We start from the raw sequence: 12,995 nt of genomic DNA on the forward strand, positions 1-12,995 counted from the left end.
CTCAAAAAGAATACAACACTAAATATGTGGGTGAACTCTGATTATGCTGGTAAATTAAAAAAAGACACAGTCATGAGGATGGTCTAGTCTCCTTACCTATGCACTCAGGTTGAGTTCCACTCCAGGTCAGGTTTTCTAGGCACGTTCTTGTGGTAGATCCAAGGATGTGGTAGTTTTTACGGCACTTAAAAGAAATCTTACTGCCAACCTGTATGATGTGAAAACACAATGCAAAGTTTTCTTTTTCTGCTGCCATACTACACAGCAAAACATGGCAGTTTATTAAAAAAGGAAAAAGAAACCCTTTAAACTAACTGCTAACAAAAATGGAGCAACAAACTACTAATTTCATCTTTTATTTATCTTTAATTATTGGGTGGCCAACTTTTTGTCCGCACAATGTGGGTAATGGCTCCTCTTATCATTGTAGAGATGTTAGTGCAGAGGATACTGCAGGTTTATGTAGATTATATGTAGTTAAACCTTCATAAACTGAGGGACTAGCATGCTTGTATAAATTAGGTAAGGAATTGTATGGCCAACACATGCTATGAAAAGGCATGCTCCAGAGATGATATGATATTCTTGCCTCCTTTGTCATGTATTAAGTTTAATTTGATAGTCTGGGTGACACTTAAGTTTAAACCTGTAATCTAGACCTGAATATCAATTGTCTCATCTGCTTTTTTTCCCCTGCTGAAAACTTTTATGAACTTCAGGGTGATTGTATAATGTTCATGCATTTTGTCAGCGTACTTACATAAATCTAACTCCCTTTTCAGTGCCTTGGAGCATCCTTTGATCACTTCAGATTGCTGATGAAATGTTTGACGTAGTGTACTTAAAGTTCTTATGTACTTTCTGTATACTTTCTTTTGGCAGCTCCTCGTCAAGTTTAGATTTTAAGCTCTTAAACATAACCTACTTTAAAACAAACATAAAGTAAGCCAATATATTTCTCACCTGAAACCCCTGGGCCATGACTGGAATACCGTAGGCTGGAGTTCCAGGATCACGACAGTTGTTAAAAGCTGGGTCTAAACACACAAACACAAAAGTCTCACATTTTCCTTATCATTCCAAGAATTAAAGAAGCACTTAAAGTTTAGGCTTAGGTGAAGGAGAGAAGGGGATATATTCCTTTGAAATGCTGCAACTATGCATTACTTTAAACAGAGCAGATGGAAGTGGGACCCGTCCAAGTTAAATGTAGCCTGATAGCTTACCAGAAGCTACCAGAAGCTAGGGTTCAGATTGGTTTAATAGTGTTATTGCCCAATTATGTGTATTTGCTTGAATTTCAAAGAAAAACCAGGGCTGTTCATCTTTACTAGCCATTACTTAAATTGTCTCTTCATGAAAACACAGTTTTTATCAGTCAGATCCTCTTTTTTAATTTTGATTGCTTTTCCATGTGTTGTTGCAATAACTTCGCCTTGAACGAATATCTTGAACATGCTTGTTAGTTTGGTTATCATCAGGCATCTTGGACTCAAATGTAATCTCTACCCAGGTGAACATAGACATTTAAGGATCCATCTTCCCTGTACATGATTGGTGTGACCATGTTGGGTCATGCCTCGTTTCCCTGACTCCAGTCTGAAGACTTCCTGTAATGATCTTTGGCCCTCTTGTCTCTGATTTACTAATTAGATTAATTCCCAAGGCAAACAAGATGAAAGAGTTTCATACCATGTTATCCCAAACTCTCAATGAGCTGTCACTGTCTGGCGACCTAGTAAATTGGAATTGGTTTTAATAATCCAAAGTAATTGTGTAAGTAATTGATGACTGGGCTCTAGATGTGCTGTGGGATGTTGTAGTGGTCCATGGCATATTACAGGGAATGGATGCATAAGCATTAGTGAAGCTGTGAAGTTGCCTTTCCTGTCTTTGTACAGTGAAGTTGGCGGCCTAAGGAAGCAAGAGGATATAAAAAAGCATTTCTAAAATCCAGGCTGGTGGAAAAACCAACAAATTCCACACTATAATGACAGTTTTTATTTCCTTATATTCCCTTATGGGTAACTGGACAGTGCTGATAAAAAGTATTCACCCCCGTGGATGTTTTTCATTGAATTTGTAAACCAAACATGATTTATATAATCTGGCTTTTGTGACAGAAAAATTACAAAAAGAACATTTTAATGTCAAACTGAAAACAGGTTTTTACAGTCATATCAATTTGACATGACTTTGTAAGAGTCTGTTTTCAATTTGTCATTAAATGGTTTCTTGTATTTTTTTTTTTTTTGTCAAAAATGCAAAATTATATTGACCATGGTTGATTTATATAATCAACAAAGAGGTAGAACATCCAAGGCACTGGCACTGTATCCCTGAATAATTCATCTGAGAACTCTTGAATGCTGTTTCACAGAGAGAAGCCTTCAACAACACAGCTTTCTAAGCCCATGTGTCAATATAATTGTTCCGCTTCATGTATGTGCTCATCCTTCAGGCACATGGAGAAAATCATTGCCCCTTCTCATTGAGCTAAGAGATGGTCTAAAACTGGATGATCAGAGAGAAGCTCAATTCATTAGGGACGGAGCATTCTTCTGGTCTTTGCAAGCAAGATGGAAAAATGCCCTTAGTCAGTTCTCCGCAAAAGCCTGCAAAGCCTTCAGAGGAGTTTGGGGTATTTCTTGTTTACTTTGGTGCTATACCGCTGAGACTTGGAGTAGATGAAGATCTCGGTGCTTGACAACTTCCCGAAGCTCTTTCCAGGAAGGAATTGTGTCCTGGGGAGTATGCTGTTCACTTACGATGGTGGTGTGAAGGAGGAATTTCTTTAAAGTTAATGCAGGAGTCTTTGCTGATCAATGAAAACACTACAAACTCTTACACTTTATCTTTGTAAGTCTTCCAGAATATAAAATTCTTCATGTACTGGTATGATAAAGCAGCAAAGGTTTTTTTTAAGAATGTAGTTCTTTGTGTCTCTTTCTAGTTATGACTTCAGGTGTTTGTTCTTAAACTTAGTGCTCTATTGCTCTATAGCTATGCTGTAGTAGACTGCTGTCAGTGAATTCATTTCCTTACTGCTGTTCCATCTATAATCACTAAAGCTGAAGCATGACCTGTCTCATGCCACATCACTGCCAGGCATGACGCATGTGAAGGTCTTGAGGATCAGCAGGTGCTGAGTGGTGTCTAAGACAGCAAGCATCTACCCAGTATGTTTCTGTGTCTCATCACACTTTCACTCTGTTTGATGGGAGTGATACTCCTGTGCACACCTCAAAATGCAACAAAGTACATTTTAATCATTAGGATCCTTTTGTGACCATATTGGACTTTGCAGCACTCTCTGACTAAGGCTGTTCTTTTGATCCTTCTCCTCTGTCCTTGCCATTACCACTGTCAACATCCAGGTGAGTGTCTCATCCTTGAAGAATCGATGAGGGTAGAGCTTTTTTTCTTATAGCTTAATTGATTCCATTTTCCTGGATCCCTCGACTCTTGCTTGTCCTCATCCATTTTTGTGTTTTAGCCACACTTCTTGGGAGGGGATCTAAAAACTGAGTTTGATAATAACTAGGAGTGTAAAGGTTCACAGAGGTCACAGATCAGTTCGTACCTCAGCTTTGGGGACACGGTTTGGTACAGGTTTGGTTTATCGGTAAAAAAGGAACATGAACTGGGGAGCAAGTGGCCTAGTGGTTTAAGGCAGTGGCTCTCAACTGGTGGGTCAGGACCCAAAAGTGGGCCCTGGAGCAGTTTTCAGTGGGTTGCGAATGTATGTCTGGAAAAAAACATGGTGGCTAAAGTCTATGAAGAACATGCATCCCTACCTTTTATTTTACTCTCATTTACTGTGATAATGGGTAAATTTAAATGTTTTATTGATATCTCAACTTATTTATCTCAATGTCTTGCAATTTAAAAGCTGCTTTTACTGTGTTAATGAAATAATTTCTCAGAATCTCTAGAAAATTGGTTAAAATTTACATGTTATCATGGGCAAAGGGGGGTGTAAAATGTGAGTTTTGTTCTGTCTCTTTTTCCTGTCATAATTTCTGTTTCATCCAAGATCTTAAGTGCAACATTTTTATTCATCTAAACGTGCATTGTTAGATTTGCAAAGTGTGCCGTGACATCCTTACAAAGTAAATGCTACGTTCAAGAGGAGCACTGCCTCAAACCCCGACTGTTTAGTGAAAGCTCTGTATATGACACTCAGTACAGTGTGCGTTATTTAACTACCCATATACCTCAGTTTCACAGCCGCTCTACTTACACATGATACAGCCGGAAAATTATAGAGCACTCAGAAAAAGAGGAACTCTAGTTATTTAGAAAGAGATGAGTAATAAACTTGCATCTCATGTAGATTTTCTGTAAGTTAACAAAATATAACATCTCGTAACTAAAATATTCCTACATGAATTGATGTGTTAGATTAAATCAAATTGTGACCCAGCCCTAATACCCACTGTTCATACGTTTCCTTCAAAATGTTTTAGCATAGTTATTGCCTTAGACCCTCTCTGCCTTCACATCCGGAGGCTTTTCTAAAGGGGACATCTTATGCAAAAAATCACTTTTTCGGGGTTTTCTAACAAAAATATGGGCCCCTGGCCTGTCCACAATCCCCCCAAGTACCAGAAAAATCTATTTCCTCCCTCCCTCTCTCCACCTTTCAGAAAATGTGTGATAAAAAAAGCCGTTCTCAGTTTTTCCCCTCATGATGTCATGTGGGGAGTCAGCTCCACTCCCAGGTTTGGTTGGCTGTCCCCGCTTGGAGGAAAGTTCTGCCCTCCTCTCCTGATCCTCTTCTCAGCTGCCAGCTGAAAGGAGGATCAGGAGATTCACATCCATTTAGCTATATCCATTTCTTTAGAGGGGAAGAGTCAGGGGTGGAGTCAGACAGCTCATTAACATTTAAAGCTACAGACAGTAACAGCTCTATCTGAGCAGGGCTGAAACAGAGGGGGTTTTAAGACATGGAAAATCCAATACTGGAGTGTTTTTTTTCAGCAACAGACTTAACAGGCATGTTTTGGTGACCTCTGAGACCAAAATAAACTTGTCTTAAAGGGTAAAATATGTGACCTTTAAAAACAGCATGGGGATGAGGAGAGACAGAGGAGGCCGGCAGGTTGGCTGTAAATTAGCCATCAGAAAAAACATACAAGCATTACTGCCACCTAGATTGGCGGGTAAAAACTGTCACTTTTGTTTGCTTCTAAAAAAAAATGCTTTGGACGTGTTCGTCATGTGCACCAAACCGTGACAGTTCAGGACAAATACAAACTCCGTTACACCCCCAATAGCAACACATTTTTGTGAGGTAACATCTTTACATTTTCTAGAATAAAATCTTTACAAGAAGCAAATGTTGCATCAAAACTAAACTCTATATCTCAGTATTTGTTTAGATAATACGTCCATCTCCCTCTAATGCTAGAATACACATAAGAATGAAATTTTATACATTTTTATCCATAACTTGTTTCTGGAATGTTTTTATTTGCAGTAAACAAATAGTCCGTTCTATATCAACTGCAAATAAAGGCAAAATTCTTTATTTGAAAAAAAATAAAATAAACATTCTGTTGATAATATATCTGCAACTTTCTAAGGTTTTCCTGTATGTGAAGGACATGAGTGTGAGGAGGATATCATTGATTAGTGCTATTCACTTTAAGGTTTATACTGAAAATTAAACGTTGTAGCACAATAAAACTACAATACTTGAAGAATTAAGTCTCCCATGTCAGTGGCAGGAAATTTCTCAATTAAATAATATATTTTTCCATATATATATATTTTTTTTCAAAGAAGTTGTTGTGTGATATGAAACACAGCTTCACTGAAGAACTTTCCTAATGGCCATGTAATGAAAACACTCAAAATAAAAAAGGACCGAGTGTATTTTCTCTACTAGAGCTGTGCGTATAAAACAAACAAACAAAAACATGTTCAATGCTCAAGTCAGTGAAAGAGCACTGCAGAGCAAAAGGCTTCGACTTACTGCACTACTGAGTGCACATAAAACGTTAAGTATTATACCTTTTAAACCATCAAACACAGTCTCCTGTGGTCTAAATGAGATATCTGTGCTGTGCTTTGGCCAAAATATAATGTGGATCCAGCACCAGAGGAGGATTTTGACCCTGCATAAACGAGCTCCAAAGAGCTCAGTTTTCATGTGAATTTCTTTAAATGCAAATGAGCTCCTTCTCATCCCGACCTCTTTCATGTGCTGTGCTGACGCAAGTACAGTTGTATGCTTCCATGGCTGCAGGTGAACACCAGGTGAGGGGACTGTATTATGTCAACGACTGTCATTATGAGGGCAGATTATGAACGGACTGCAAGATTTTGTGTTTTTAGACATTGGTGGACCACATGCATTGGCTTACTTCACATTTTGTGGTTTGTAATATACTCTGAATACCAAAATATGTATACATTTTTTTTCCATAACATGGCCCGTTTAAATCAATAATTATCCCTACATTTAGGGGAAAATTTGACTCTTTGGTATGCAAATGTTTCTTAGTGCAATGAATGTGGAATTCCCAAACACTAGCACTAAGAGCTGAAGGAAGCAAGAGTGAAATCTTACCTCTGCAGAGAGATGGCGGTAACTATAGCATTATATTTATATGCTTGGTCACAGCATAGTCCAAGACTTTGCGTGATCATTGCTACTTCTCTACATTTGTTTGTGATGTTAAAATAAAGTGCCTGATAACAATGTGGATAAATATTATCTCAATATTACTACTATTGTTACCAGGGGCGTAGCAAGGGATTTTGGGCCCCCAGAAAGACTATTACACAGGGGCCCCTTAACCAGCTAGTCAAGCAATAGTCATTTTTACCAATAGCTACGCATTTAAATGTATTTCTGAACCATCATTTCCCAATGTATGAGCAATATTTTTACTATGATCACATTAAATTTACTTGCATTATTTAGCAGCACTGGACTATGGCATTTGGACATTTTTAAGGGAGGAACAGGGGCCCTCCAGTAATTTATTCCACTCTATTTGATACAAATTTCAGTCTGTTGACTGACTAATTTAATTGATTTTGATTCAATAATGACAGTAATTACTAAGAAAAATAAATAAAAACACACCTTTCATTGCAGACTTTCCAAGGGCCCTTATCTACTGTGGGCCCGGATAATCAGTACCCCCCCCCCCCACCACCCATGATTGTTACACTCAGCAATTAAATTGCTCCAAGACTTTCTGCAGCATCCCCCTAGCATTTACAGGAATGCTTGATTTAAATGTGTGGAGAGGATCTGGAGTCGATACACAGGTTGGGGAGAGAAAAGTGGGGAGAGACAGCAAACCATTCCTTGTGAATTCTGTGTTTGAGTGTGAAAATCTTTTGGTGTTCTTAGGGTAAGACTTTTTAAATTACCTATACAGGCTGGTTGTTGGCCACTCCAAATCCCATCAGCTTGACAAACTCTTGACGCAGAGCCAACCAGCAGGTAGGGTGGATGGCAGTAGAACCTAACCTCAGCCCTGTAGAGGAGAACAACAAATATCTCATGACACAATCAGATGACTACAAAATACATGTAATAGGGAATGATCCAAATAAGTATTTAGTCTTTGGTCTTTAATCTTGTGTGTTTCTGGCTTCTATAAAGAAAGTTAGGTCATCATGTCTGCAAAAAACAGTTCTTAAACCAACCAGTTAGCCTTTGCCCCACATCATTTCCTTGTTTTAGCCCACAGATCAAAGTATATTTAATTCTTGTAAAAGTTCAACCTGACATCCAGACATAAGGGCACAAAATATCTGATATCAAAATTAGATTTAATTTTCAACATTTGGTCACCTTGACAGGAGAAATGACCCTTTGGATTTTAACAGTGGCAGCTGACTTTATAATTATACTTTCAAAGCACATCTACTGCCAAGCACATGCCCAACAAGTCTTGTTTAATACAAACAGAATCTTAATGCATAATTTATGGTTTACCACTGGAAAAATGACAATTCTTTTTAAGTGACAAAATTAGTATGGTAATTAGTTATCTTGCACAGAGGGTTGCTTTCATTTCAAAATCTCTGTCGCAGCAGGCCGCCACAAAATTTGTGCAAGTCATTTTAATGAATACAAGGTTTTCAGAGAGCCTGAAGAGTTTTTGGAGTATTATTTTATGTTCCTTTCAGCCACTCATCATAGCTTAATATTAAAAGAAGTGTCTGTCTATGCTGATAACAGCTTCCACCACTGACCGGTAGGAAAAGATGTTTCCCTCTCTGAATCCTCCTCCAGGAGAGCCAGGATCACCACACAGGACAGCTGAAATGAACACAAAGTCAGAGCTTTTTTATTCATCTGAAAAATGTTGATGGGTAAAATAATGATGCACATTATTTATAGTTTTAAGTTTGAATGTGGCACAGAGAGGGAAACTTACGTAGACACTGTGGGACATCTCCTGACCATGTCCCATTCCCCTCACAGGTTAACACAGCAGGAGTGGACAACTGGTACCCATGGAAACAACTGTAGCTAACACTTGATCCCCAGGAATGGTCAGTTCCTTCCACTTTCCCATGATGTACTTGAGGAGGAGGTCCACACTGGATCACTGAAACACAAATGTTTAAGAGTAGTTCTCATGGTGTTAAATAAAATAAACACACCTAGGCACACACAACAAGACCGTTCACTTGTCTTTACACTTATGACTTAGGCGGTGAAACTTCCTGTTTTGAAATATCTGTAACGTGTGTGCAAGTAAGTACATAAACTTATTTGTATTAAATGCATGTTTTCCCAAACCAGCTGCTCTGTTCCTCACAGTTCAAGCACAGCTGCTGGCTGTGACTGAATGTGTCATCAATTACCTAGACCATGGTGCTCTGCCATAGTCTGATTTTTATTGCAATAGTCTATTTTGCCCCACCAATGTTAGATTTTCACATCAGCTTGCTCAGCAGTAAACACGTACATGCAAGTGAGACATGCTGCACGCACGGACCAACGCTCTGTGGCATGGACAACATCTGAGATTCAGACGCTAGAGCTACAGGAGACAAAGCCTTGAAACATTTCAGGTAACACATTTGTACCTCTCTACCTTAAATCCATGTAGGATCTGCGTTTCCATGTAGATTCCCGCCATGTCTCCCATGTGCACCCTGGCTACCATAATGTCTAATTTATTAAATATTCTGATAATATTCTCATCTCAAGTTCAAAGTCATCTGAAGTCCAACAAGAGATTGAGAAGACTGAGCTTCAGTCAGTTGTATCACTTGGCAGGAAATGATTAGAGTATTCATTGTGGGTATAAAACATGTTAAAAAATCTTTGCACCCACTACTAAGGCAGAGAAAGGTAAAGAGGCAATCAGGTTAAAGATTTCAGGTCAAGCTCAGTGAAACAGTCTCTGATTTTAGTTATTTGATTAATGATTCATAACTTTTGCAGGAGTAAGAATACATCTCTGTGAAAAAGTATTTGCCCCTTTCTGATTCCTGATTTTTTTTTTTTTTTTGCATATTTATCACACTTTAATGTTTCGGGTAATCAAACCAATTTTAATATCTCCCAATGACAACCCAAGTATATACAAAATGCAGTTTCTAAATGATGATTTTATTTATTAAATCTTGCAAGGCTACTTGAACACTTCTTTAACGTTCTTACTCTGACATGACTAATAGCTGTACAAAAAAATTACAGTTTAAAAAACAGCAAAACTGTCATGCTAGCCTGGCAGTGTTAATTTTGTCAACCAAAACTATCACAAAAATTTTCACCCACAACCTATTTTCCATTAGGAACAAGACTACGAGCTAAAACAACTAAAAAACGATTTGTTGACAAAAACTACGAAGAAAAGTATGCTAAGTTTTAGTTACAGAGACTAAAATATAATTGAGTTTTTGTCAGGTGTTCATAATACACAACATTTCTCCAGTGTTGGCTAAATCTATTAAAACACAATGCATCTGTAGTGTTTCTGCCTCTCAGCAGTAGAAAGCAGGGATAGCAGGTTTGTAGACCATAAAACACACAAGTATGATTTGGCACCAGGTTCAGGCAAAGAGAATAAACATTTGACTAAAATGTAAGGACTTTTTTTGGACTAAAACCGGTCTACATTTTTTGTGTTTTCATCAACAAAAAACTAGTCTAAAACTATGACTGGTAGAAATGATTAAAAAATGACTTAAACTAAGTAACATTTTAACCTCAAGACTAAAAATAAAAACAGCTTTCAAAACTAACACTGCTGGCTAGCAGGGTAAAGTTTCAATGTGATATTTATTCCTCATCTAATATTTGCTGTAAATCTATTTCATTATCTTTAGTAGAAACAAATAAAAAAGCAACACTGAATTTGATGAGCTCTTAGACTGTCAAAGTTGAAAAAAACTAAACAGCAGTTAAGACTTGCCCTGGTTGGACATGAAACCAGAAAAAGTGTAGATGATAGAAACCCAACAATCAGAACAATGCACCTGTATCAGGAAAAGCATAAATTGTATATTTTTTTTATTTAAAAAAAAATATTTAAAAAAATAAATTATTATTAAAACTCATGGAGGGCTCTTAGCAGCATGAACCAGGCTTAAAGTCTAAAAACAATAAAAAACGACTGACCATGCAGCCACTTTCTCTGCCACCAATGTCTCGGATGTTTAGGACCAAAGTGCTACTTGTGAAGGATTCAAAGTGATATATCAAGCTACAGCTTCATATGAAGGTGTGGATGCAGAACACTAGTCTGTGAGAGAAGCCCTAAAAGATAGAATAATGAATTGCCTTGGATGGAGGCCAATGCCTCTTTACAGGGACCGGGTATTAGTCCAGTGTTGCTGCTTTCACTGTCCTGAGGCTGCAGATGACCAAGGTCACCATATTTAAGCTGCTCAACCAAAAGACAAACCACGGCCATCATGATGACTAAGTGTTTCTCATAGGACTCTAGAGATTTCATTGTCTGTGACATTTCTAGTTCCACTCCAGTGATTGGAGGTTCTTCTTGCCTGAATAGAAGATTTCCGATGGAAATTCATTTTGGTTGCACTTAATTTAGAGGGCTCTAATTACCTATTCATTTGATAGTAATAAGTGGTAATTTTAAAGGAATTTCACAAGACTAAAGTGGTGATAACGTAGTAATAGGTTGGCATTTTACCAAGTACTAACTCAATAATATTGAGGAAATATTTACCCAGTAATGATGTATTGATAATAAAGTAATTCCTTGTAATATTGTGGCAGTTCTCTGGTAATTAGATGGTATTTTACCAAGTAACTTCTTTGAAATTAGATGATAATTTTCTATATAAATTGCTTAATAATTCCCTGGCAATTGCACTGAATAATCTGAGTGATTTTTTGGATTCCATTCAATTCAATTCAATTAAAGTAACTTTGATAATATGTTAGAAACTTAATTTGGGTAAAAGCATCAGTGCATATGCAGCTGACATAAATGACAGTTCAACACAAGAGCAAACCACATAAACAACATAAAAACATCCATCCAGGGCAATCACAAGTGCTCAGTCATAAAAGCTGTAAGCCATAATCAGAAACTACACTACAAACTAGGGCTGAACGGTTTGCAAAAACATTCTAAATGTGATTTTTTTTTCCACGATATTGGGATTGCGATTTAATATGTGATTATTATTAGGTTCCTCAACAAATTCAAGCAATACATTTTTCTATATTATAACCTACACTCAGTCAGAAACATGTATTATACATTTAACCACTTAATTGAAAAATGGATATGCAGTTCTACTTGGTGGAGAAGGCTCTGCCCAAAAGATGTTCCCTGGGTTAGCCAAGCAGAATGCTTTAACTTTCCAGGAAGTGCATGGCTAGAAATTCCCATATGGATGGATACATAAATGACAATGTGTATTGAAAACAATTAAATTATTTCAGAAGGAGTTAATCCATAGTACGATAAATCTGAATATGAGGGAGCAAGAAGCTTTAAGCTATAAAGGAGGCGGCTGGGATGGAGGAGGTGAAGCTGGCTATAAGCTGACAGAAGCTGGGGGTATGAACTAATGCTAAGCCTCATCAATATAAGATGGAATTAACTAGTTGTTTGTGCTCATATTGCAAATTTGATACCAATTGCTTTATTGAAGGGATTATCATTTTTATGTCACTTATTTTTACAAAAAAAAAAATGCAGGATTTTTGTAAACCATTTTTTTAAATTGACACTTGAATTATTACATAATGTGCATAATGTCTCCGCTGCTGCAAAATTAATATATTCAACATCTATTTTGACACATTTCAAGTTAAAGAAGTATTGCAACTTCTGCGATTTGTAAATTGCAGCATGACCTATTGCAATTTAGCAGGTTGTAAATTTGGATAAAATAGATAAAATATGATAGTATAAAAATATAAGTCCCAGCATTAAGAGTAACATAAATTCATTACAGGCAATGATTACAAAAATGGTTTAAAAGCAAAGGTACAACTATAAATAAGTAAGTTTAGGGTCAGGAGTTAGGTTCAGGGTTAAAGGATTAGGGTAAAATGCAACAATATTATAAGGAATTACATGATAATAAATAAATTATTACTAGGGTAGGTATTAGGTAAATACTTCCTTAATATTATTTAGTTTTAAGTTGGTAAATACAAGCTTATTACAAGGTCATTACCACCTTATTCTTGAGGAAATTACTAGATAATTAACACTTATTACTGTAAAATTACTAGGTAATCAGAGCCCTCTAAAATGAAGTGTTACCAACATTTTTACTGTAGCCTCACTATACTGGATTGCCGTTTATGTAATGCTAATGATTCATACAAGCCTATGGCCACCTTCAAACTTGATTCTCTAACTAGCATACCACCAGTCTTGATATAAAACAGTCCAGTGCATCAAATCAATTTATATACATTAAAAAAGCACCTGGAGTCTGTGATTGTACACACAGATTAACACAGTGTTAATGTCTGATGATATTACACCAGACACACAAGACTTTAAAAAAATCCCTGT

The 12,995-nt window shown here is 37.0% G+C and overlaps 1 protein-coding gene across 1 annotated transcript in view; it reads right to left on the bottom strand.

Moving 5' to 3' along the window:
* Nucleotides 1-12,995, bottom strand: part of LOC121512451 (CUB and sushi domain-containing protein 1-like) — an 821,118-nt gene that overhangs the window by 24,988 nt on the left and 783,135 nt on the right. The window contains exons 63-67 of the mRNA XM_041791732.1: nt 8,409-8,582; nt 8,224-8,290; nt 7,393-7,499; nt 964-1,037; nt 97-208 (exon numbers count right to left, since the gene is read on the bottom strand). Coding sequence (XP_041647666.1) covers nt 97-208; nt 964-1,037; nt 7,393-7,499; nt 8,224-8,290; nt 8,409-8,582 — 534 coding nt within the window. The remainder of the gene's footprint in view (nt 1-96; nt 209-963; nt 1,038-7,392; nt 7,500-8,223; nt 8,291-8,408; nt 8,583-12,995) is intronic.

This window comes from Cheilinus undulatus, linkage group 1 (genome assembly GCF_018320785.1).
Source record: "Cheilinus undulatus linkage group 1, ASM1832078v1, whole genome shotgun sequence".
NCBI classification, from domain to species: domain Eukaryota; kingdom Metazoa; phylum Chordata; class Actinopteri; order Labriformes; family Labridae; genus Cheilinus; species Cheilinus undulatus.